Source organism: Bos taurus, chromosome 16, assembly GCF_002263795.3.
Source record: "Bos taurus isolate L1 Dominette 01449 registration number 42190680 breed Hereford chromosome 16, ARS-UCD2.0, whole genome shotgun sequence".
Taxonomy (NCBI): domain Eukaryota; kingdom Metazoa; phylum Chordata; class Mammalia; order Artiodactyla; family Bovidae; genus Bos; species Bos taurus.
In genome coordinates this window covers 66,278,107-66,300,523 of record NC_037343.1, presented here as the reverse complement: position 1 = coordinate 66,300,523, position 22,417 = coordinate 66,278,107, and the positions used below count along the sequence as shown (strand labels likewise).

General features: G+C 40.6%; 1 protein-coding gene across 7 annotated transcripts; it reads left to right on the top strand.

Moving 5' to 3' along the window:
• Positions 1-832: 832 nt before the first annotated feature.
• Positions 833-22,163, top strand: IVNS1ABP (influenza virus NS1A binding protein). Of its 7 annotated transcripts, none has more exons than XM_005217348.5 (15): positions 833-1,244; positions 8,214-8,436; positions 9,393-9,521; positions 9,744-9,913; positions 10,039-10,114; positions 11,039-11,212; positions 11,537-11,662; positions 13,035-13,142; positions 17,203-17,332; positions 17,562-17,786; positions 18,234-18,355; positions 18,450-18,576; positions 18,672-18,803; positions 18,927-19,100; positions 20,233-21,659. In XM_005217348.5, the coding sequence occupies exons 3-15, from the start codon at positions 9,411-9,413 to the stop codon at positions 20,484-20,486; spliced, it is 1,929 nt and encodes a 642-aa protein (XP_005217405.1). In that variant the 5' UTR covers positions 833-1,244; positions 8,214-8,436; positions 9,393-9,410; the 3' UTR covers positions 20,487-21,659. The 7 variants fall into 7 exon arrangements, with proteins under 7 accessions (XP_005217405.1, XP_059731356.1, XP_059731354.1 ...); XM_059875371.1 differs by lacking the exon at positions 833-1,244 and adding an exon at positions 2,180-2,667; XM_024976204.2 differs by lacking the exon at positions 833-1,244 and adding an exon at positions 2,180-4,143.
• Positions 22,164-22,417: the final 254 nt, after the last annotated feature.

Here is a 22,417-nt window from a genome sequence, read left to right as displayed (position 1 = left end):
ATCTAGGAAACTTTCCAGTGTGCCCTTCAGAGTCACACGAAGTTGCTGTCAAGTGTCTTAAGTGTCTCCCTTCCCCTTAACAGGTTCGCCTTCTGGGGGCAAGATGGGGCGGTGGAAATAAGGCTGCTATCTGTTCTCAAGGTTACTCTCTTTCTCTAAGAGGGCAAGTCCAGCAAAGAACTGACTCAGTGTCTCTGAGAGGAGAGCTGCACTCGGACAAAAAAAGATCTCGGGAACGAAAAGCAGATGTAAACAGATTTCCACAGCAACGCTGATACAATACTATGTCTTCCCTGACCTCTCCAATGGTTTTCTCAAAAGTGACTGAATCCTCTCGCCCCTCTTTGTCAGCGAGCTTCTGTTGTTCCTCACAATCACCACGCTCTCTCCCCGCACACCACCACCCACAAAGGTGACGGCAGACTGGCTGCTACAGACTCTTAGGTCCATTGCGGCCAGCTCCGGTCTAGGGCGGTTGCCTGTAAGGACATTTGACGCCGAAAAAACCTAATCTCCCACGTCTCATCTGTCAAGCTATTGTGCCTCCAGGGACTGCAGAACAGGTGAGGGCGCCTGGAGGCAACCAGTTCTCGTACTGTCTGAAGGGGCGAAGAGAGGGTGCCGGGGTGAGGGAAAGGAGGGCGGACGGCGCGATAAGGAAGGCAGCGCGGCCGAAGCACCCCCCCCTCTCAGGGATCACCTTGCGCTGACCTAGTTGAGCTGCGCAGGACGGAACCGCACAGGGCTGGGGAGAAGGGCGGGGCGGCGGGGGCGGGGCCATAGGTGGGCGGGGCCTCGAGGGCGATATTGCTGCGCTCGCCGGTCATTTGCCGGCTCTCCAGCCGGAAGCGTCGGGGAGGCGTTGGCGGCTGCGGAGACCGCGGCGAAGGCGGTGCACGTGGTGACGTGCTACGGGGGTGCGGCGCGCGCGGGCCGCCGCGGCGGCAGTGTCTCCGGGACGCGCGTGGAGGGCGGTCGCTCGGGGTGCTGTGCAGAGTTTCGCCGCCTGCGGTTCCAGCGCGGCTGTGCCAGCGAGCGAGCGAGCGAGCAGGTCTAGGCGAATTCCCGGTGCGCTCCCGGCCTCACAGACTCCGAGGAGCTGTGCGCTCTTCCCCTCCTCGCTCGGTCACTCCCTCCTTCGCGGCCTCGAGGCGCTTTCGGTTGGGCCGATTCCCGCCCGCTTCCTCCTGCTCCCCGTTGAAGCTCCAGAGATGAGTTTTTTCATCTCTTTAGAGATGAATCAGGTAATCTGCGCTGGTCCCACTGACGAGGCGGGGGAGGAAGGGCAGGCTGACTCCGAGCTGGCGCATGGAGCGGGCGGCTGGGGTTTGAGGGTGGGAGGCGCGGAGCGGTGCGGGATCCCCGGGGTGCAGGAGTCGGCAAGTCGCCGCAGTCGCTGCTCTCTGTGGACGAGGAGCCGGCGCCGCGCGGACCCCGCGCTCCAGGCGCTGCCGTGGTTGTCCGGTCGCGTCAGCGGCCAAAGGCGGGTGGCGGGCCGCCTCGGATAGCGCTGCGGCCGAAGAAGCAGAGCGGGAGGGACGAGAAGTTTTGGGTTGAGGGGGTCCTCGGGGGGGGCTGGGTCAAGACCTTCCGGAAGGAGGGCGCGGGAATCTCCATTTCTGCTGTCAGGAACCCCGCCTAGTGTGTGTGTGGGGTGTCTGCCCGGGGTCTGGATTCTCTCCTCTGAGCCCTCGCAGGACCCGGCGACTGTGGGAGGGGAGCCTGCCCAGGGCCCAGTCGGTGCTCCCGGGTCTGGGGTAGGGTGGCACCGCGCTCCCGATCGCCGTGGGCCGCGGGGTCCTTTGTTCCCGCTCCACGTTGCCCGCTTTTCTTGCCAAGCGCGGGGAGAAGGGGGCGGGAGGAGGGAGGGAGCTGCTGCCCTGACGTGTCGGCGCTGAATGACTGCGGGCCGGGCCAATCCCGGGCGGGGGTGTGCAGACGCTGGGCGCCTTGCCTCCCGGCCTTCGGAGTGGTCTCCTGCCGGGCCGCGCAAGGATGAAGGCCTGGGACTGCAGGGCTCTCCGGGCAGTCACTCGGGCCCTCGCCGCTTTGTTTCCCATCCCCGCCGCACCTCCGCACCACCCCCCTTCCCCCCTCCCCCCGCCCAAAAAAATCAGCAGAGAGGTTTGTTCTTTTTCCGTCCTTCTGCGCATTTTGCGTAGCGACTCTGGTTGTAAGCTCATGATGGTAAGAAAGTATCAGGCAGTAGGATCAGATTGAGGGTTAGCCCTAGGGAAACTTGAACCACAAATACTTCAGAAATTTTACTTTTCCCCCAATACAAATTAGATCTATTGTTTGAGCCCGCTGCCGTTTCAAAAACTAGTAAGTAGAAATCGTAGAAATCAGAGGCCGATTAAAGGATTTATTTTGTTACCCAGTATCTGTTGTCAGTGATGGAGGGCTGGAACACCCTGGCATCAAGCTGTTCTTTGAGGACTCTGTGTGTGGTGACCTTCTGTCCACTAGTAAATAACAACTCGGCAAGCTTAGTACTACTCTAAACAGTTCAAGTGTAGCAGGGACTAGACTGAGACAGTATTTTCTTTCAATTATTCTAGCACTGGCGGTTAAGGAAAAGAAAATATTGATGAACAGCTTTAGGCATAATCATGCTGAAACTTCTGAAAGATGCTGAAGGAGCAGTCATTATTTGTGTATCAGAAGGTGAGGCGTACACTATTTAGAATTGGGTTGAGAATACCATAATTTAATACCAGCTGGCAGGCTACTTGTCAAATGTCTGTAATTTGTAGTGAGAGAGAAAACTGAACTAGCATCACTGACCTAAAAGAGACCCAGAATGATTTTCCTCTGTATTTTCCTAATATTTGAAATCTCTGTCATTAATTAATACATATTAATTTCTTAATTTATCTTAACTTGTAGTTCTGTTTTTCCACCTCTTGCCCTCAAAACAGCATTCCAGGTTTGGGTTTTAAATTAGTGTCTTTTTGCTACTTACTTTGGAGTGGGGTTTTGTTTTTTCTTGCTTGAAGAATGTTTTAGGTGGCAGTTGAATATATTTTGCAAATAAGTGTTCCGGTTTTTTATTGTAAAATGTTTTTCTGTTGGGGAACTGTCTTAATCATTCATGTTAGACGAAGTACTCCTAAAAATCATTTCATTGACTTTTCAACATTATGGTCGTATACTCAAATCTACAAGAAGGTTGGGAATCCCCCTACCTTGTGCTTGGGAGTGTAAATGGAAGAATTAACGAATAAGGGAGTGATTTCTGTTTTCTGTCAGAATCACAGAAAATACATTCTTATATTCACTGGTGAACTTTAATTTGTTGTTGCTCTTGAGTCGCTAAGTCTTGTCTGACTCTGCGACTCCATGGACTGCAGCATGCCAGGCTTCCCTGTCCTTCACTATCTCCTGGAGTTTGCTCAGACTCATGTCCATTGAGTCAGTGACACTATCTAACCATCTCATCCTCTGCCACCTTTAAGTAGAAATTTTAATTACCACCTCGTAAATGATTTCAAAACCTACACCTCACTATCCTTCCTTTTGGCATCAACCTGGATGCCCAACAGGTGCATCAGCTGTATAAATATCCCAAAGCAAATTCCTCTTTTCCTTCCCGACTTTAAGCATGCAGTAAACTAAAAATGTCTGTTACACTTTTTGAGTTCTAAGTTTGATATTGAGTTTTATAATGATGCCAAATATCTTCTCTAAAATGTCATTGTTGCCTTGGTAGGATAAGCAAGGGTATAATAATTTCCATGTTTTTTACCTATTCCTCTAGACCACCTCCACGTTTCTGCTAGTATCTTGTGCCTCTGTGCTAAAAATTCTGCTCTGTCTAAATCATCTTAATATTGATCTCTTACTTCCTCTCCTACTATTTACCATATGCATCCTGCAAACTGCAGTCTGTTGAAACAGACATTGTTGCAGTTTCTGGAATATTTGTGCTTTCCCATCTTTTCCCCCTTTTGTGTGAACTGTTTTCACTGCTTGGCTTGTCTGTCTTTCTGATTGGTCCGTGGAGTGTGCGAGGCTGGGGAATGGAGTTAGCTCTGTTGTGTCATGAACATCGCATTCCAAACTGTCTGCCATCTGTTTGGAGCCATAAGTGTATGTGGGATGTAAGAACTACAGAACAACGAGGTTAATGGCATGGAGTGGGTGAGTGAGTCTGGTGAGTTTTGGTGTATATAGATGGATCATTTCAGATATTGGGAATCTATAACTTCTAGTTTTAAAAAGATTTGTAGATTTTCTTTGTATTCTAAAGTCTGTTCTTTAAGTTGGCTACCCTCAAAAGATTGCCTTGAAGCTTAAATAAGCTTGTAATTTGCCTTGAGGTTTTTTTAGGATGCTTTAAAAGTTTGATGATAACATTTTATCTTATTCTTACTGAAAGCCCAAGAATGTTGAGGGAGATCTATGGCTTTTTTTTTTTAAACTTCTCTTTGATACGTATTTGGGTTAAGCTAATCTTTGGGGGAGCTTTGGTAACATGTGAACTCCTGGGTTTTACTAAAGCAGTTGAATTATTTATATATGAGTCGTCTGTCTCTCTTTCCTTGCACTGACCACATTAAGAAACTGCAGTGTATTTACCAGAATATATTGTACTTGACTTCAGTTTTCATTTTAAAAGTGGATTTGTCAAATGTATTTTTTAAATATCAAATAAAATTCTAAATTTTATACTTTTCTATAAGCCTGGGATGTTGGAGCTTTTGCCTTGGCTTTTCAAATATATAAAAAAAAATTCTCCCCTTCTCCCCACATGTTTGTTCCATCGAGTTTCATAGACCAGATGAAGATCTGTGAATTTGTGGAAAGGCTTAAAACTTGGTTTGCCCATGCTGACTTCAGTGAGAGTGAATGTGAACTTTGAAAGACATGGTTTTTTGCAGGCAGAAGTTGATGTGACCTCCTCCAGTTTGGGGGTGGGTGAAATAAGGGGCACACAGTGAGGCCACAGTAATTAAGTTTATTGCATTAATTTAAATGTCAAGTGAACTTGAATTAGCTTTTGAAATCAAGTAGGGCTGTACTAATCAGCAGACATCAAAGAGATGAGGTTCATATTGAGACTTTGCTTTACTAGAAAATCACCTAGTACTACCCTGGTGGCTCAGATGGTAAAGAACCCACATGCAGTGTGGGAGACCTGGGTTTGATCCATGGGTTGGGAATATCTCCTGGAGGAGGGAATAGCAACCTACTCCAGTATTCTTGCCTGGAAAACCCTCTGGACAGAAGAAGAACCTGGCAGGCTACAGTCTGTGGGGTTGCAAAGAGTCGGCCATGACTCAACGAATAAATAGGTGCTCTATTGCAGAACTAATAACATTGTACAAATGTGCATGGCAAGAGTTGCTCCAGATTTTCTCCAGTGACGTGAAAGTTGCTCAGCCATGTCTGACTCTTTGCAACCCTATAGACTCGGCCATGGAACTCTCTAGGCCAGAATACTGGAGTGGGTAGTCTATCTCTTCTCCAGTGGATCTTCCCAACCCAGGAATCAAACCGGGATCTCCTGCATTGCACGCAGATTCTTTACCAGCTGAGTCACAAGGGAAGCCCAAGAACACTGGAGTGGGTAGCCTTTCCTTTCTCCAGGGGATCTTCCCAACCCCGGAATTGAATCGGGGTGTCTCACATACCAGGCGGATTCTTTACCAACTGAGCTATTTTCTCCCAAAGGACTAAAGTGATTTTTAACCATCTGGGTTTCTGTTGTTGTTGTTTTCCAAGATGAATTTTAGGTAGAACTTTGACACTATCAAATATACCCTCAGAGATCCTGTGAGTGTGATTGCACAGCACTGTGATAAAGCAGTCACATGAGTTTTTTGGTTTCTCAGTGCATATAAGAGTTATGTTTATAGGATACTTGGGTCTGTTAAGTATCCAAAGCATTATCTTTAAAAACAACTTATATACCTTAATTTAAAAATACTTTATTGCTGAAAAATGCTGACCATCGTCTGACAATGCAGGGTTGCCACAAACCTTCAATTTGGAGGGGTTGGCGGGGGGTGAGGGGGAGCAGTGTTTGTCAAGTACAGTACTTTGGTGGTTTAGTCACTCAGTTGTGTCCGACTCTTTGCAACCCCATGCACTGTAGCCCACCAGGCTTTTCTGTCCATGGAGTCTCCAGGCAAGAATACTGAAGTGGGTTGCTATGCCCGCCTCCAGGAGATCTTCCAGACCCAGGAGTCAAACCCCAGCCTCCTGCATTATAGGCAGATTCTTTACCATCTGAGCTACAAGGGAAGCCCAAAATACACTACAGTGAAGTGCAATAAAGCAAGTGTTTGTGTATAGATGCCGTTTTTTTTTATTCTTGATTAAATCAAGGTTAGTTTACAAAGAAATACTGAATAAAACCAGTCAAGGCTTAAAATACTAATAAATCTCCATTTGTGTTTTGTTTCTGAGAGGGCATACACTTATATCATTTCTAACATAACTTGCATAGAAAGGTTCCTCCCTTTCACCCTTGCATAGATTTTCCTAACTTGGGCTAGGTCTTGGCTGGAAATGTTTAAGGTTTCTTTTAGATAGTGCGTTCTCTCTGTACATAGAATTAAGAAGAGCTGAATTAACTAATCTAGATGCAAGTGAACAGCAGAGGAAATCAGTACTACACGATGGTATGAAATAGTTTCATTGCAGGTATAAACATTGACAACAGTCCCAACTGAGGTCCGAATACTCAGGTTTCTTTGAGATAAAATCTAAGCTATGGAGAAACCAGTGAAGGCATACAGGATTCAGGTTGTGCTACTGTTGAACTTAATATGGTAATTTGTTGAAATAGAACTGGATTAGCCTTTAAGTGGGTTCTGGGGTAATAGACCATTCATATTAACATAATTGTTTGAGTTGTGGGTTTGATTGATATATAAGAATCCAGGTAATTTTAAGATTTCCATTTTTAAAAATATGCACATCTTTCAAATAATTTATTTAGTTCTGGTTTGCAGAATTAGACACTGGTATAATAGCAGTTCAGGTAATTAGCTTCCCTGGTGGCTCAGAGGGTAAAGCATCTGCCTACAATGCCAGAGACCCGGGTTCTATCCCTGGGTCAGGAAGATCCCCTGGAGAAGGAGATGGCAACCCACTCCAGTACTCTTGCCTGGAAAAGCCCATGGACTGAGAAGCCTGGTAGGCTACAGTCCATGGGGTCGCAAAGAATTGGACACAACTGAGCGACTTCACTTCACTTCTTCAGGTAATTAAAAAAATAAGAACCAGTGGACTTTGACACTTTATTTAATGGTGTGAAAATAAGGGGGAAAGAGAAGGTAGGAGGATTGAGTGTGATTTCCTTGCAGATTTGATTTGAACTATAACTTTCTGTTGGTAGTTTATTACTGTATATGAGAAAAAATGATCACATAAAGCACAGACATTAATATTTTCCATTTTGTTTATTTAGTTTGTTTCAACAAATTACTTATCTTTATACAGGTTTCTAGGCTACTTGCTTTGGGCCAGGGGAGGGGGAGGGGGGGAGGGGGCGGCGCGTCGGGAGGTGGTGGGAAGGATACAAAGATAAACAAGACAGAGGCTCTGCTTTCAAGGGACCTTGAATCATGGAAGATAAGCAGGTACACAGCCCAGAATAGACCAGCTGGAAGATCACACAAACATACTTTCAGAGAGGGTGCAGTATGTGGAGGATGGAGAGAAACTATGTTCTCAGCTGGGGGGATCTGGTGGGGGCTCTATGAAGGTAAGATGTCATCTGCAGAGGCTGTGTTAAGGGTATTCCAAGAAAATAAAACTTGAACAAAGGTACAGAGATGAGGAAGTACGCAGAGCATGTTTGGGAAACAGAGTATCTGGTTTGAGTGGAACATTGTATACACGTCTGGAAACAATGAAGGTTACTGCTGGCTGGTGAAAGCAGACGGATCACATGTTTGTGTATTAATTAGAATCTCACAGTAACAAATATTAGAATTAACCAATATTTACATTTGTTCTTGTATATCTCACTTAACTGATAAGTTACTAGCTCCTGCCCTCTGGGGAGAGTTTTGGTTTTTTTTTCAATCCCGAGTGGTTGCAAGTTAAATGAAAATATTTATGTATAGTTACATTTGTATTATATTCTGTATTGTGCCATTTACCTTGAAATGTCTTTAAGATCAGGACTTAGCATGATCTGCCTAGATCAATTACATTCTTTGATCATTCTGAATATCCAAAAATTTTCATTATTACAGATTATGATGCATGATTATCACAGAAGAAATTCGTGTCTATAGCTTTAAAGGACTTGATTACATCATTTTCAAGCCTGATAGTTTTGGAATCACCATTAGAGCTTAAGACTCCTCTGCCTTCACTTCAACCACCTGTCTTCATACTTCGCCGAAGTGCTGAGTTTCCTTTGTCCGTGGATTATTTAAAGCATCCCAGAAATAACAGTTCTCACCAGTATAGCAGGTAAGTGAATATTCAGTGGTCAGTGCACACATTTTTTTTTCCTAAAGACTGTGCCAAGTACACCAGCATCCTTTCATAATTTTTTTAAAAGGCGGAGAAGTCAATAGTATTTGTAGAAAAAAAACTTTTTTTCTATTGTTTTCTGTAAACTGTTTTGAATTTAAATAAACCACTTACTTCAAACTGAACCCTTCTTTTACCACTTTTTGATGATGTATTTTGTGTAGCCATTAGTCCATTTGTTCACAGGAAAAAGTGAAATGAAAAAAATTTTTTAAAGAACATACATTTCTAACATGTATTGTTATGAGACAAGTAGTTTAGAATAAATGAAACATGGAAAGGGAACAGAATTTTTTAAACTTTTAATTTTATTGGCATACAGTCAGTTTACAGTGTTGTTAGTTTCAGGTGTACAGCAAAGTGATTCAGTTATACATACACATGTATTTTCTTTTTTAGATTCTTTTCTCCTATGGGTTATCATAGAATATTGAGTAGAGCAAAGGGAACAGAATTTAAGTTAGTCTTATATCAGTTTTTCTCATTTGTGAGTAAAGGAGTGACTGTAGCCCCAGTCCAAGGAATCGGTATGTAATGACCACTTCACATCCTTCCAGACTTTTCAGTTGCTTGTTGTATGGATTTGGGGAGGGCTTGGTTTCCATTTTCTTCCCCTTCACAGTGTGTGTACTAATAGAAACCTGGCCAAAATTGCTAGGATATCATACCACTACTGTACGAATTCCTAAAAAGACTTAGGACCAAAGTATAGGGGTACAAAGGCTTGGACATTCAGTGCCAGCGTTGTTTTAGCAACGTTCTTGTGTGATAAATTTTTATGTATTGTTGATAGGATGGAATTTGAAAATTAAAGATACTGTATTACTTTTCAAAATGTTATAAAAATCACCATTTATAAGTAAAAATAACTTGGCTTTATTTCTGCCCTTTAGCTAAATTTAAAAGGAAAAATGATTCCCAATGGATATTTAATGTTCGAAGATGAAAATTTCATTGAATCTTCCGTTGCCAAATTGAATGCCCTGAGGAAAAGTGGGCAGTTCTGTGATGTTCGACTTCAGGTATTTAAAACTTAATTGGAAACTTACAGAACTGATCTTTCATTACTGAAAACCGTATGTTCCTGGATTGACTTATTTTCTTTCTCATAAGAGGACATTTAATGAAATAAATTTAAAAGACAATGATTTACCTAGAAACATAAGATGAAGGATACGATGTAGTAATTAGTTAAAGAAATACATAGTCCACAGTGCTTCTAATTTTAATGCCTGATGTTGCAGGTCTGTGGCCATGAGATGTTAGCACACAGAGCAGTCCTGGCCTGCTGCAGTCCCTATTTATTTGAAATCTTTAATAGTGACAGTGATCCTCACCGAGTTTCTCATGTTAAGTTTGATGATCTCAATCCGGAAGCTGTTGAAGTCTTGTTGAATTATGCCTACACTGCTCAGTAAGTTCTCTGAAGTACATCATATAACTAGGAAATGAAATTCCAAGTCCCTCTAAATTTATTTAAGAATCTGTGTTTTAAGGCCATGGTATGATAAATGATATAGAACCTTTTTTTTCCAATAGGTTGAAAGCTGATAAGGAATTAGTCAAAGATGTTTATTCTGCAGCAAAAAAGCTGAAGATGGACCGTGTAAAGCAGGTAGAGTAACAGAAGTAATATACAAGGAGTAATGTTACCAGGGGGTCTTACTTTATATAATTAGTTTGTATAATTTGTCATAAGACATCTGTTGGTCTCAAGAACTTGAAAATGACCCCTTTTCCTCCCTAGAGATGTGAGTATGTATATAATTTTAACTGTTTAGCTATAGTAACGGTCACACTTCCTCTTAGATAATTCAAGCTACAGTCTTGCTCTTTCAGTAGCCTTCTCTGGTGGGGTATAGCACATGTCCTTCAGGTTAGCATTCCAGGTTCTCCCTGATTTAATTGCTATTCCTCCAAAATATTTCCTGATTTTCTTATCTTTTGTTCTAGCCAAACTAAACTGTTGCAGCATCTTGCCTAGTACCTATCTGCATTCAACATCATTTCCCCTCTAGAGGCCAGTTCAGATAATTTCCTTTATGAAGCCTTGTCTGTCATTCTAGTGGGAGATACTTCTCTGAACATTTCATGTACATTTTCATAGCATTTCAATTTGTTGCATTTTGAACAACTTATGTATTTGTATGTTCTTCTTTGATGTTATTGTTTATATACATGTATCCCTGGTAGCTCAGACAGTAAAAAATACACCTGCAATGTGGGAGACCTGGGTTCGATCCCTGGGTTGGGAAGATCCCCTGGAGAAGGGAACAGCTACCTACACTAGTTTTCTGGTTTGAATAATTCCATGGACAGAGGATCTTGGCAGGCTACAGTCCATGGGGTCACTACGAGTCAGACATGGCTGATTGACTTTCACTTCACTTCATTCTTCCTACAGTTTAACATGTTCTATTAAGGCAGTGAGTTTTGTTGATTAATTTTTATATTGTCTCATAGTACTTACAAGGAATATTAAATATTTGTTAAATAAAGTGTGTGTAAATGTTGACACTTTGTATTTTTTTCCCCCAAGGTTTGTGGTGATTATTTACTATCTAGAATGGATGTTACCAGCTGCATCTCTTACCGAAATTTTGCAAGTTGTATGGGAGACTCACGTTTGTTGAATAAGGTTGATGCTTACATTCAGGAACATTTGTTACAAATTTCAGAAGAGGAAGAGTTTCTTAAACTTCCACGGCTAAAGGTAAAATATATAAAGATTAAAGATGTGAAGGTAAATCTATAAAGAGATATAACTATTTAGTTCCAAGAATGTAATCTTTGTTCATGTTTCAAGCAAGTGAGTAACGATTATGAAAATGACAGTCCATTGAAGTGATGTTATTTTTAGCCGTGTAAAGGTTTCTTCCTACCTGTTTGTTTACTTTTCTTTCTTTGGCTACTGGTTTATAATTCTTATAAATTAGAATAAATGTATGGAGTGTAATGGGCATCTGTGACCACTTTGTTATGAAGTAGAGAATTAAGAGCCTCGACACTGATCTGTGTCTGTTTTTCCCCACTCTAGCTGGAGGTAATGCTTGAAGATACTGTTTGCTTGCCCAGTAATGGCAAACTGTACACAAAGGTAATCAACTGGGTGCAGCGTAGCATCTGGGAGAATGGAGACAGTCTGGAAGAGCTGATGGAGGAGGTTAGTTTTAAAGTAAATGGGACTCAACAGTTACTAAAAATACTTTTGCTATAACATGAAGGATTCCCTGTCACTTTTATTTTATAACAATGACCCTAAAGAATTTAAATTTTGCTATAGGTACCCCTAAGCTGAGAAACAGGGGGGGTGTCCAGGTGAGCTGAATGAACTGTTCAGTTTGGTCTTCTGCTTTTCTTTTTTTTATTTCTTTGCTTATTATGTGCTGTTAACTTTCTTTAAAGTAGCATGTAATTTGCTTTAGACATGGGAGATGGTACTGAAATTTTCTGTAGATTCTTAATTTTTCTTCACAGGTTTTTGCTTTAAATTTGACAAGTAGGTAAAAGCTTCTAATGGTTGTTCCTCCCCATTGATTTATCTCCCCATAGGTTTATTAACAAAACTAGGATACCCAAGACTGAAGAAACAAGAAGAATCCTCAAGTGTATTGACACGTAAAGAAGCAGCAGTCCTGCCCCAGTTCTCCTAAGAAAAATCCGCTGTGGGCAGAGAACGATGATGATTTAATGGTGTTTACTCCTTTACAGGATTCTTATCTTTAAAGCTTTGTGTCTTTCAATGGTGTTGTTCATACATAGAGTCACTCACTTAACTTGGGCTACTTTTTAAAAAATACACAAGGAAAAATCGACGGAGAAATGATGGGAATTAAACATGCAGGTGAAACAGTGGAGTTGACCTTGAGTTTATCCCTCCACTTAAGCCTTTCAGATACACGAAAGGCTTATTACCAAACCGGTTAGGCCTTTAGAAACGCGGTTATCATTATACTCTAAAAAGGCGAAGAGGTGATCTTTAAATTCTATCTGGTTTCCCACTTGAAAATCAGATGCAATAACCATGTGTTTGCATCGTTAAGGGAGGCAGCTGTGGAGGTTGTTTGAACTCTTGCATTTGTGTTTTTTTTCTTATCTCTTTTTTTGACATTGCCTGCAGGACAGAAATATGTTTATACATATTAGGCCACTTATCTTCGAAGGTGTAAACCATATTTAGTACTTTATTGTAAATATGTACATTCTTTAAGAGTATATATATTGTACTGGTCCCTTTTTTTTTCTTAATGCTGTATCATGGAAGCTATGAAAAAAAATGAAGATTTCTTTCAAGCCAACCAAGCCAAGGATTCTTCAGCCAGTATTAGAAGATTCTGTATCTTATTTTTTGCTTTTTTTAATTTTTATTTTTACCACCATGACATGTTTTCTTTACTTTGGGGATCCTGCCAGAGTAAGATGTCAAGAATCCAAGAAGCACACTGGAGGTTGCCGTGAGGCGTGGTGTGATCTGCATACTAGTGGAGTAGCCATGGAGACAGTAGCCACATGGGTGTTCTGTTGCTGTTTTGCAGGTTCAAACCTTGTACTACTCAGCTGATCACAAGCTGCTTGATGGGAACCTACTAGATGGACAGGCTGAGGTGTTTGGCAGTGATGATGACCACATTCAGTTTGTGCAGGTACACAATGCACATCTGAGGTAACCTCAGGTTAAAGTTTGATTAGAGCATTTTATAGTCTACTGAAATTTTCCTTTAATAAAGGAAAGTGAAAGAACGTCATTGGTATAACTGGACAGAAACATTTGCGGGAGAAAAACCAGCCTATCTTTCTTAGCATTACTACCACTTTTGCCACATAAAAAGAAATTAGCACAGCAAACTAGGAAACCCCATTTAAATTTTGTGTGTGTGTCTCGATCAAATAGGATTTTCACATAGTAAGAAAAAGGGCCAATAAGATGAAGCAACATAGAAATTCTTTGGTTTTTTGGTTGGACCATAAAAAATAGTTGTCAGAGGAATGACTGTTAAACCTAAGTTTTATAAATCCAGGTACAAACTTTTTTCGTTTATGGGCAAATAACAGAGAAAAGTGTACAGATCATAAGTGTCACATGGTAAACCCCTTGGTTTAAAAACTTATTGGATGAAGAAGAGAAGATTTCAAGCATTCTGTAAGCCTTCCTCTTGCCTGCTTCCCAGTCACTTGCCCTACACTACCCCAGGGGGAGCCATTATCTGACCTTCTGAACATTACCTTAGTCTGCCCATGCTTGAAATTTATGTAAATGGTTATGGAGTATGTATTGTTTTTGTTTGGCCTTTAGCTTAGCATTGTATTTGTGAGGGGTGAACTATAAAGTAGGCTGAGTTGACCCAAATTAATGGATGTTTCCCTTTAGTAATTAAAAGGTAAATGGTAGACTCAGAAAACAACCTATATGGTGATGTTATTAGGTGTTCTGTGTCAGTAGTGGCTGGACATTTTTATTTTCACAGAAGTTTTTGGGTGTAAATTTGTGCATTCTGAACGTTGAGGCTATCTTTCCCCTTGTCTCCAAACATCATAGGTTGACTTTTTTTTTTTTTAAGTACTCTTTGATCAGGCAGTGGTTGAATGCCTACTAAGTAGAAGGCCATGATGTTACCTAAGAGGGCCCCCAAACGTGTAAGAAACAGTTTCTGCTTCCAGGACCTTACAGGAGGAGGTAAATCAGAACAGACTAATAAGCATTACCTACAAAAGACATTCAGGGAGGGTGGAACAAGAGAGGAAAAACCAGGGAAATTTCACAGTGGAGGCAGCATTTGAGCAGTCTAAGGATATAGAAGAGTTTGCAGATAGAGGCGTGTCAGGTAGCAAAGGATACCTGGGACAAGGAGATTCTCTTGGAGTTGCAGGTCTCACAACTGGAAAAGTCGGTAAATATAGTCTGATTGGGGCTTCATACTTTATTCTACAAGTAGTGGGGGGCTTTCAAAGAATTTTAGACAAGGGAGTAGAGTGAACTGAACAAACACATTTCACAACTTTAATAATAGTGAAAAACTGGGCAACGGTCCAGCAGCAGGGGGACTGGTCAAATTATGGTTGTTTCCATACTGCCGAGATCTGTAAGTCCATTAGTCGTATTTTAGACAGTGAACTGGTAGGTGGCATTCTCTGGGTTGTGGAATTCCAACTGATTTTGGTGAGGGGGAGGGTGTGGTTGTTTGTCTTTTACTTACTAAAAGCATCAAATCCTTCTATTTTTTATGACCAGGTGCAGAGGATAGAGGAAAGCTTGTGAGACCACTCTGTAGACTATTACAAGCAGTAGTAGTAGTTCAGGTTAAAAAAAAAAAAAGATGATGAGCCTTGATTTGAGGAGAAGGGAAAAGGGTAGACTCGATGTTTCTAGTTGCAAAGGTCCTTAGTAACTGGGAAAATCAAGGAAAAGGAAGAATTTGAGGGTGAGCAGGATCCTGACAAGTGTGACTCATTCAAAGGACGTGCCATGAATAGAGATAATGAAGTAAAGGAAGAGGAGACACTAGGCTTTAGAAATAGGAAGTGAGGTCGAGAAGTAGCCATTAGCCTCAGAGTGGTGTTCAAGCTAGCTAACATAGGAGAAAAAAGTCTGAAAGACTGAATTGTTGACTATGTTAAATCATACTCAGAGGGGATGTAAAAAGGTCAGGGGTTTCTCATCTACACTGGTTTTAAGGCAGCCACTCTGTAACCTTTAGTGGTTGTAATTTCCCAAAAGTTACGAAGGTTAAGATTAGCTTGAGAAGTGATGGTGGCTGAAAAAGCCACCAGGGACCACCCCCCTGGGGAGGGGAGTTCAGAGGCAAAGTGTAGGCCAATGGGTGTGCTGATGGGAAGAGTTGATATGGGAAAGTTTGAAGATAAAGCAAAGAATTAGGTTTGAAAATGTCTGGAGTTGACCAGCATTTCTGTATAAGGCTTGTAGTTAATAACACTAAGTAGTCATCCTTGTTACCATGCTTTTTTCTTTCTCATTGATTTTTCTCTCAAAGCCGTACATTAGAACAGTTTTCTTAACTGCAGTAAAAGCCATCATCTTGTGTTACTTTGGCTTCCTTTTTCCCACAGATTGGGATAGGGTTTTATGTACCTTGTAACTGCTATTAGCAGAGGATACAAACAAGACTATCATAGTATAAAAGAGTGGCTTTATACTCAGAATTCCTAATTTTTATTTTTATTGTTTTATTGCCTTAGGCATTGTATATCTTCTGATTTTCAGTATTTTTGTCTATCAGATGGATAAGTGTATTGCCCTTCCTGAATTAAAAAAGATGATGTGAATAAAGTACCCAATAATACCTGGGTACATAATGTATAAATGGAATTTGATAAAAACCATTACCATGATACATTCTCTGTCTTCTCTCAAAATAGCCTCTTATACTGCAACCACATTTGCTGAATTGCCCACACCAAACTTGATAGTTTTTTCCCAGCTTCAAGTAGCTACCAGAATCTTTTTCTCTATTGTCACATGTCCTTCTTCTTCCACTCTAAAGAGAAATTTCCTTTAGAGATCCTACCTACCCATGTGGCTTTGGCCCTGGGGACCAAAATAGAGGAGCAAACTTGGCCAGGTATTGAAGGTGGTACCTGTTCATTCAGCAGACATTTCCTGCCGGGGTAGTCTTGATTCTTCCGATGCCTTGTGATCATATTCCTTAGACGTATTTAGGGCTCAAGAAATTGGAAGAAAACCATCAAAGGGAATTCGTACACGAGGGCACAGTGTAATCACAGTCATTTGGAAATTTGCAGCTTTGCCCGTTTCTCCCTCTTCTATGTTCCTGTGTATTCCTTTATGAGTGTTTGATTCTGTTAGTGTTACTACTTTATTAATATCTGAGTACCATTTTTTACTTTTGTGTTTTGATGTTGTTTTAACTTGTCTCGGCTTCCCTGGTAGCTCAGATGGTAAAGAATCTGCCTGTAATGTGGGAGACCTGGGTTCAAATCCTGGGTCGGAAGATCCCCTGGAGAAGGGAATGGCAACCCACTCCAGTATTCTTGCTGGAAAATTCCATGGACAGAGGAGCCTGGCGGGCTACAGTCCATGGGGTCACAAAGAGTTGGACACAACTGAACGACTCATACTTTTACTTGTCTAAAAAAACACTCTATAATATCTTTAGGGCAATCCTAAAGAAATACAGTTGTAAATGTTTCTTGTAGTTGCCACTTTTTTCCTATAAAATAACTTTCAGAGATTGGATGGATATGTCTGCTCACTTTTTGCTAACATTGTATGAAGGATGATACCAGTACATATGATTTAGTTAAGTTTAGCAGTTTCATGGAGATAGTTAAATGTATTCTTTTAGTTAATTCTTGCTATTTTAGATTTATAACATATTTCGGGAGGTTCTATACTTATTTATGTGGATTATGAGGGAGGAGGTTCCTTTTGTTCTTCCCTTGAGTACTTTTCTACTTGATCTGCAATGTTTTTTTCATTGTTGAACTTGAGCTTTTTCTTGATCAGGGTAGGTACAGTTGTTTCCTTATCAAGTGGAGGTGGAACAAGGCCAGTGACACGTGTCAGCCAGAAAGTGTTGGTTTGTGTTCAGTCTAGGTGTGCTGTAAATGTCATGCGTAAGTGAAGGGTACGAAGTGTTTTTTCAGTGTTGTGGACTAGCTCAGGAGCAAAGGTACACCAGGTATGGTCTTTGGCTAGGTTTCTGTAGCTGCCTTTTGATTTTGCAGAAAAAGCCACCACGTGAGAATGGCCATAAGCAGATAAGTAGCAGTTCCATTGGATGTCTGTCTTCTCCAAATGCTACAATACAAAGCCCTAAGCATGAGTGGAAAATCGTTGCTTCGGAGAAGACTTCAAGTAAGTGTATTACACTTGTCAGATTGCCTTTGGTTTATTTCTTTTTAAGAAGGAGTTTTAAGTTAGAACCATATCAAGTTGATCGAGGAAAAAATTCAGAAGCAACTAAATTTGGAAAAGAGTAACAGGTCATCCCTGTCTGGAGTCTGGAGTCCAATGCAGGATCACCACAGCAACCGAAAGTAATAAAAATTGCATCTTTAAAAACACAGAACTCTTGTGCTTACAGATAACACTTACTTGTGCCTGGCTGTACTGGACGGTATTTTCTGTGTCATTTTCCTTCATGGGCGAAACAGCCCACAGAGCTCACCAACAAGTACTCCAAAACTCATTAAAAGTTTAAGTTTTGAGATGCACCCAGATGAGCTCATAGAGAAGCCCATGTCTCCTATGCAGTATGCACGATCTGGTCTGGGGACAGCAGAGATGAATGGCAAACTCATAGCTGCAGGTAAGAACAGAAGGATGAGTGACTTAGCCAAAAGCTTTAACTGGCTAAGTCTCTTAAGCAAATGTTTACGCTTGCTAATGACGTGCAAATTTCGGAAGACAAGGTTTAATATGCCTTCTGTGGCATTCCACTTGACCACATTCCAAGATGACAGAGAGTCACTACTGTTGTAGCGCCTCGTCTTCAAGTTAATGTCTGTCTCTAATTCCTTAAAAACTATAAAGTAAGTAGTTGTGTCCTAATTTTCAAGCCAAGATAAAGCAGTTTACCTATACTGATAATTTTGTCATTCAGCTCTAACAAGCACTTAGTTAAAATGGGGCCTTATTAAGTTTGTGGATGAAAATTCTTTACCTCATTTTGTACAGATTACTTGAAACATTCTAGACCAGAAACCCTGGGCCAGTTTAATATTTTAAACATAACTGTTTGTGGTTCTTATACCAGGTGGCTATAACCGAGAGGAGTGTCTTCGAACAGTTGAATGCTATGATCCACACACAGATCATTGGTCCTTTCTTGCTCCCATGAGGACACCAAGAGCACGATTTCAAATGGCTGTACTCATGGTAAGTATATTATTTTGCAGGAAGCAGCAGCCCACATTTAGCATTTCTGCTAACTTCACAATGGCAGAAATGCTAATCTCTTGCTTTGGCTTAGGGCCAGCTCTATGTGGTCGGTGGATCAAATGGTCACTCAGATGACCTGAGTTGCGGAGAGATGTACGATCCAAACATGGATGACTGGACTCCTGTTCCAGAATTGAGAACTAACCGCTGTAATGCAGGTAATACTTTCCTGCTGAGATAATCAAATACTTAAACTGTACTTAAGCATGATGATTAAGTTATCCATTTTTAACCTTGTTTTATACTCACGTAGGAGTGTGTGCTCTGAATGGGAAATTATACATCGTTGGTGGATCAGATCCATATGGTCAAAAAGGACTGAAAAATTGTGATGTATTTGATCCTGTAACAAAGTCATGGACGAGCTGTGCACCTCTTAACATTCGTAAGTTGATTTTCTTTTTTTAAGTATTTTTTTTTTAAGACCTCTGAGTCAGCGGTATGTGCAGTGCACACTTACAGTTTTGGGGAGTTACAGTAATAGTTTTGGTTTGACTTGATCTTACAGGTAGACACCAGTCTGCAGTCTGTGAGCTTGGTGGTTATTTGTACATAATTGGAGGCGCAGAGTCTTGGAATTGTCTGAACACAGTAGAGCGTTACAACCCTGAAAACAACACCTGGACTTTAATTGCATCCATGAACGTGGCTAGGCGAGGAGCTGGAGTGGCTGTTCTTGACGGTGAGTGTTGGGATTTGGAAAGTTGAGGAATGGGTAGTGGCAAGAGTTTGTTTTAAAATTCCAAGAGAATGTCAGTAATAACTATGCACTGTTGTAATTAAGAGTTCAGAAGCAGCCATCGTTTCTGACACAGTGAAGGTTGGTGGTTTGTCTTTTAGAAGTTTCTAATAATCAGAGACTCGGTACTGGGTATATAGCATAAATATATTCACCTTCTTCCATAAATCATACTCCTGATGCATTATCTTGGAGTTTGAGTTTGTTGCTTTAGAGCAAGAATTTGTAAAACAAAGGAAATACAAATCATCTAGTTTACTCCATGCCGAATTGAAAGCAAAACAAGTCTTTCCAAATCATTTTATATAGACAGCTTTCTTTTCGCTTCCATTTTATTGATTTACATATTTATTTTGGAACAAAGCTTGTGGCTCTACTGGTAAGAGCCTAAGTGTGGAGGCACACCAGTAAGTAGCCCACTGGCCTGCAGCCTTGGGCCTTGGGAGCCTTGTCAATTCTTTCATAAGTACATGGACACAGGTAGGCTAAGTGACAATCAGATGAGAAAATAAGAATTTTGAGAATCCCCAAAAAAGTTTTTTCCTAAGCTACAGAGAATATTTAATGCTAACATTTTATTTGAAAATAATTTAACAATTTAACTGCCTATGTATATTTGAAAATAGTTCATTTCATTGCCTGTTTCCAAGAATAAATTTCTGTAGCAAAACCATTTTATATAGTTGGAAAGGTCTAGAAAATGTTCAGTTATTTAAGCCTTCTTTCCTGTAATCTTCATTCTTGTGCACTGGATTAATAGAAAACTTTCCAGTGCACTCTAGGCAAGTTGTCTAACTTCTGGGTTCTTCATTTCTTCATCTGTGATATGACAGTAATAGAAACCACCTCATAGAACTGTTGTGAGAATTACACTTCCTTTAAATTGCCTGACTTACATGTGCAAATGGGCTTTTATCAATTTTATTCCATTGTATTCCCAGCTTCTAGGGAATGCTTGCCACATTTAGTTAGGATGAACGGGCTTTTCTTCCGAGAACCACTGATTTTAGCAAAAGACAGATTTAAGGGTTTCTTTCTTAGCCTCTCCAGATTAACCTTGTCTCTTCTCTCTTAGGAAAACTGTTTGTAGGTGGTGGCTTTGATGGTTCTCATGCCATCAGTTGTGTGGAGATGTATGATCCAACTAGAAATGAGTGGAAGATGATGGGAAACATGACTTCACCACGGAGCAATGCTGGGATTACAACTGTAGGGAACACAATTTTTGCAGTGGGAGGATTTGATGGCAATGAATTTCTGAATACGGTGGAAGTCTATAACCTTGAGTCAAATGAGTGGAGCCCCTATACCAAGATTTTCCAGTTTTAACAAATTGAAGACCCTTTCAAACTAACAGGCTTAGTGATGTAATTGTGTTTAGTAGAGGTACACTTTGTGAATAAGGAGGGTGGGTGGGTATAGATGTTGCTAACAGCAACACAAAGCTTTTGCATATTGCATATTATTAAACATGCTGTACATACTTTTTGTGTTTATTGGGAAAGGAATGCAAAGATGAAGGTCTGTTTTGTGTATTTTTAGGACTACTTTGGTTACTTTTTGGAAGTTGATATTGTAAAAGAATAAACCAAGAATTGATTGGGAACGTCATTTCAAGAAGTCCCCTCTCCTCCACATTTGTTTTGCCAGTTTGCACATTAAATGACTCTTTCTCCTCAAATGTGTATTATGGGGCAAGAGGGGTAGGGTAAGATATAGGCAGTTGGGTTTTTTCAAGGGCCCTTTTTCAGTAACTGGAACACTCTACAACAAAGAGACTTATTTAACTAGATGACAGTGACTATTTTTGTTTTTATTAAAAGGAAGCTTACATGCCTACCAAGGTTTAATCTTTTATGATTGCCTTTTTATAACTTTTTGTATTCTTAGCAGAGTACTTTCTTTACCTGTTGAAGTTAACATGTCGCAGGTTCAAATTACTGAAGCAGAGTGGCAGTCTTAAAAGTATGCAGTGAGGTGTTTTATACTCACAGAATACAAACTTCAGAACTTTTGCCTTAGCTACAGGTTTTTTTTTTTTTCGAGAATGCAATACCAATGTTTATTTGAATGGGGTTGCTGAACAGTAACATGGCTGTGATTTTTATTTGATACACTGTTTTTAAATACTTTGACTTCTTGGGGGTGTATTTTATATAGCAAAACACTCAATATTATATATAACAGTAAAGAACAGTGAAGTATTTTATCTTCTAAATAATTCCTATTTTTTATCATTAACAAAACAATCCTAAAATAGCAGTCCTTGATTGTGGGAAAAAAATTACCTTAAACTGTACTGGGTTTATGAATGCAGCCTTATCAGAACTCTGTCTTTGTTCAGTTTGTCTATTCATACGGATAAACACTGGTTGGAGTGGTGACTTGGTATTGTGTAATGCTACACGTGTAACTTATGGTGCCAAAATTAGAACATCCTAATGCTTGCTGTTGATGCAAACGTATTAAAGGTACTTTGCAGGAAATCCTTGCACCATGGGATTATTCTCCAAAAGTTGTTTGTGTTCTTTTTCATTACTAAAAGTTTTGGGGGGTGATTTTTAAAATTTTTTTCCCAGTAACAATGAGCTTAAGTTATTTGTGGGAAAATACTTACCTGGTATCTTACATCTGAAATAAGGACTGTTGTTTGGGGGGGTTTTTTGTTTATTTTTTGCTTTTCTCTGAGAAGGCAAAGAGGCACATGGGAATCTCATGAGCCACCTGGGACCATATGACTTATCCAGTGTCTTAAGTTGGGTTAAGAAGAAAATTAGTTTTTTCCCCCAAGTGTTCCACTGGTGCTTTGACACCTTAGTTCACTCCTCTGTTCCACAAAGAACCACTAAGAAAGGAAATCAGTTTGCCTGGTGGCTCTGTAGTTCCTGACTATCACTAGTTTCATTCCAGACTGAAACTAGGTTGGCAGATTTGAATCGGACTTTTTAAAAAGGTTCTGTGTATGTTTTATTTATTTAGCACAAGGAAATAAAATTTTACTGGAGGGAGTCACTATGATATCCTTGAAATCACTTCTCAATTCCTAGGTAACATGCTTAATGCAAATAATATGTGGGAATATTTTGGTCAAAGTTTTATCATATTACCATTGATGCCACTGGTAGCTAAAATTATGTTCTTTAAGTATATTTTGAATATAAGAAGTTTCCATAAAGGGGAAAAAAAAGTGCTCATTGAACAGTTGTTCCTGTTTATCTGCACGTAAAAGGTTTTTTTTTGTTTTTTGTTTTTTTTTAAGA

What these genes read in the sequence shown, in the direction of transcription:
- IVNS1ABP (NM_001046184.4), top strand. Translation starts at nt 9,411, where the DNA reads ATGATTCCCAATGGATATTTAATGTTCGAAGATGAAAATTTCATTGAA. An exon ending in AATTATGCCTACACTGCTCA is followed by an intron (nt 9,914 to 10,038) that starts GTAAGTTCTCTG and finishes TTTTTCCAATAG; the next exon opens with GTTGAAAGCTGATAAGGAAT. An exon ending in TGGAGTGGCTGTTCTTGACG is followed by an intron (nt 19,101 to 20,232) that starts GTGAGTGTTGGG and finishes CTTCTCTCTTAG; the next exon opens with GAAAACTGTTTGTAGGTGGT.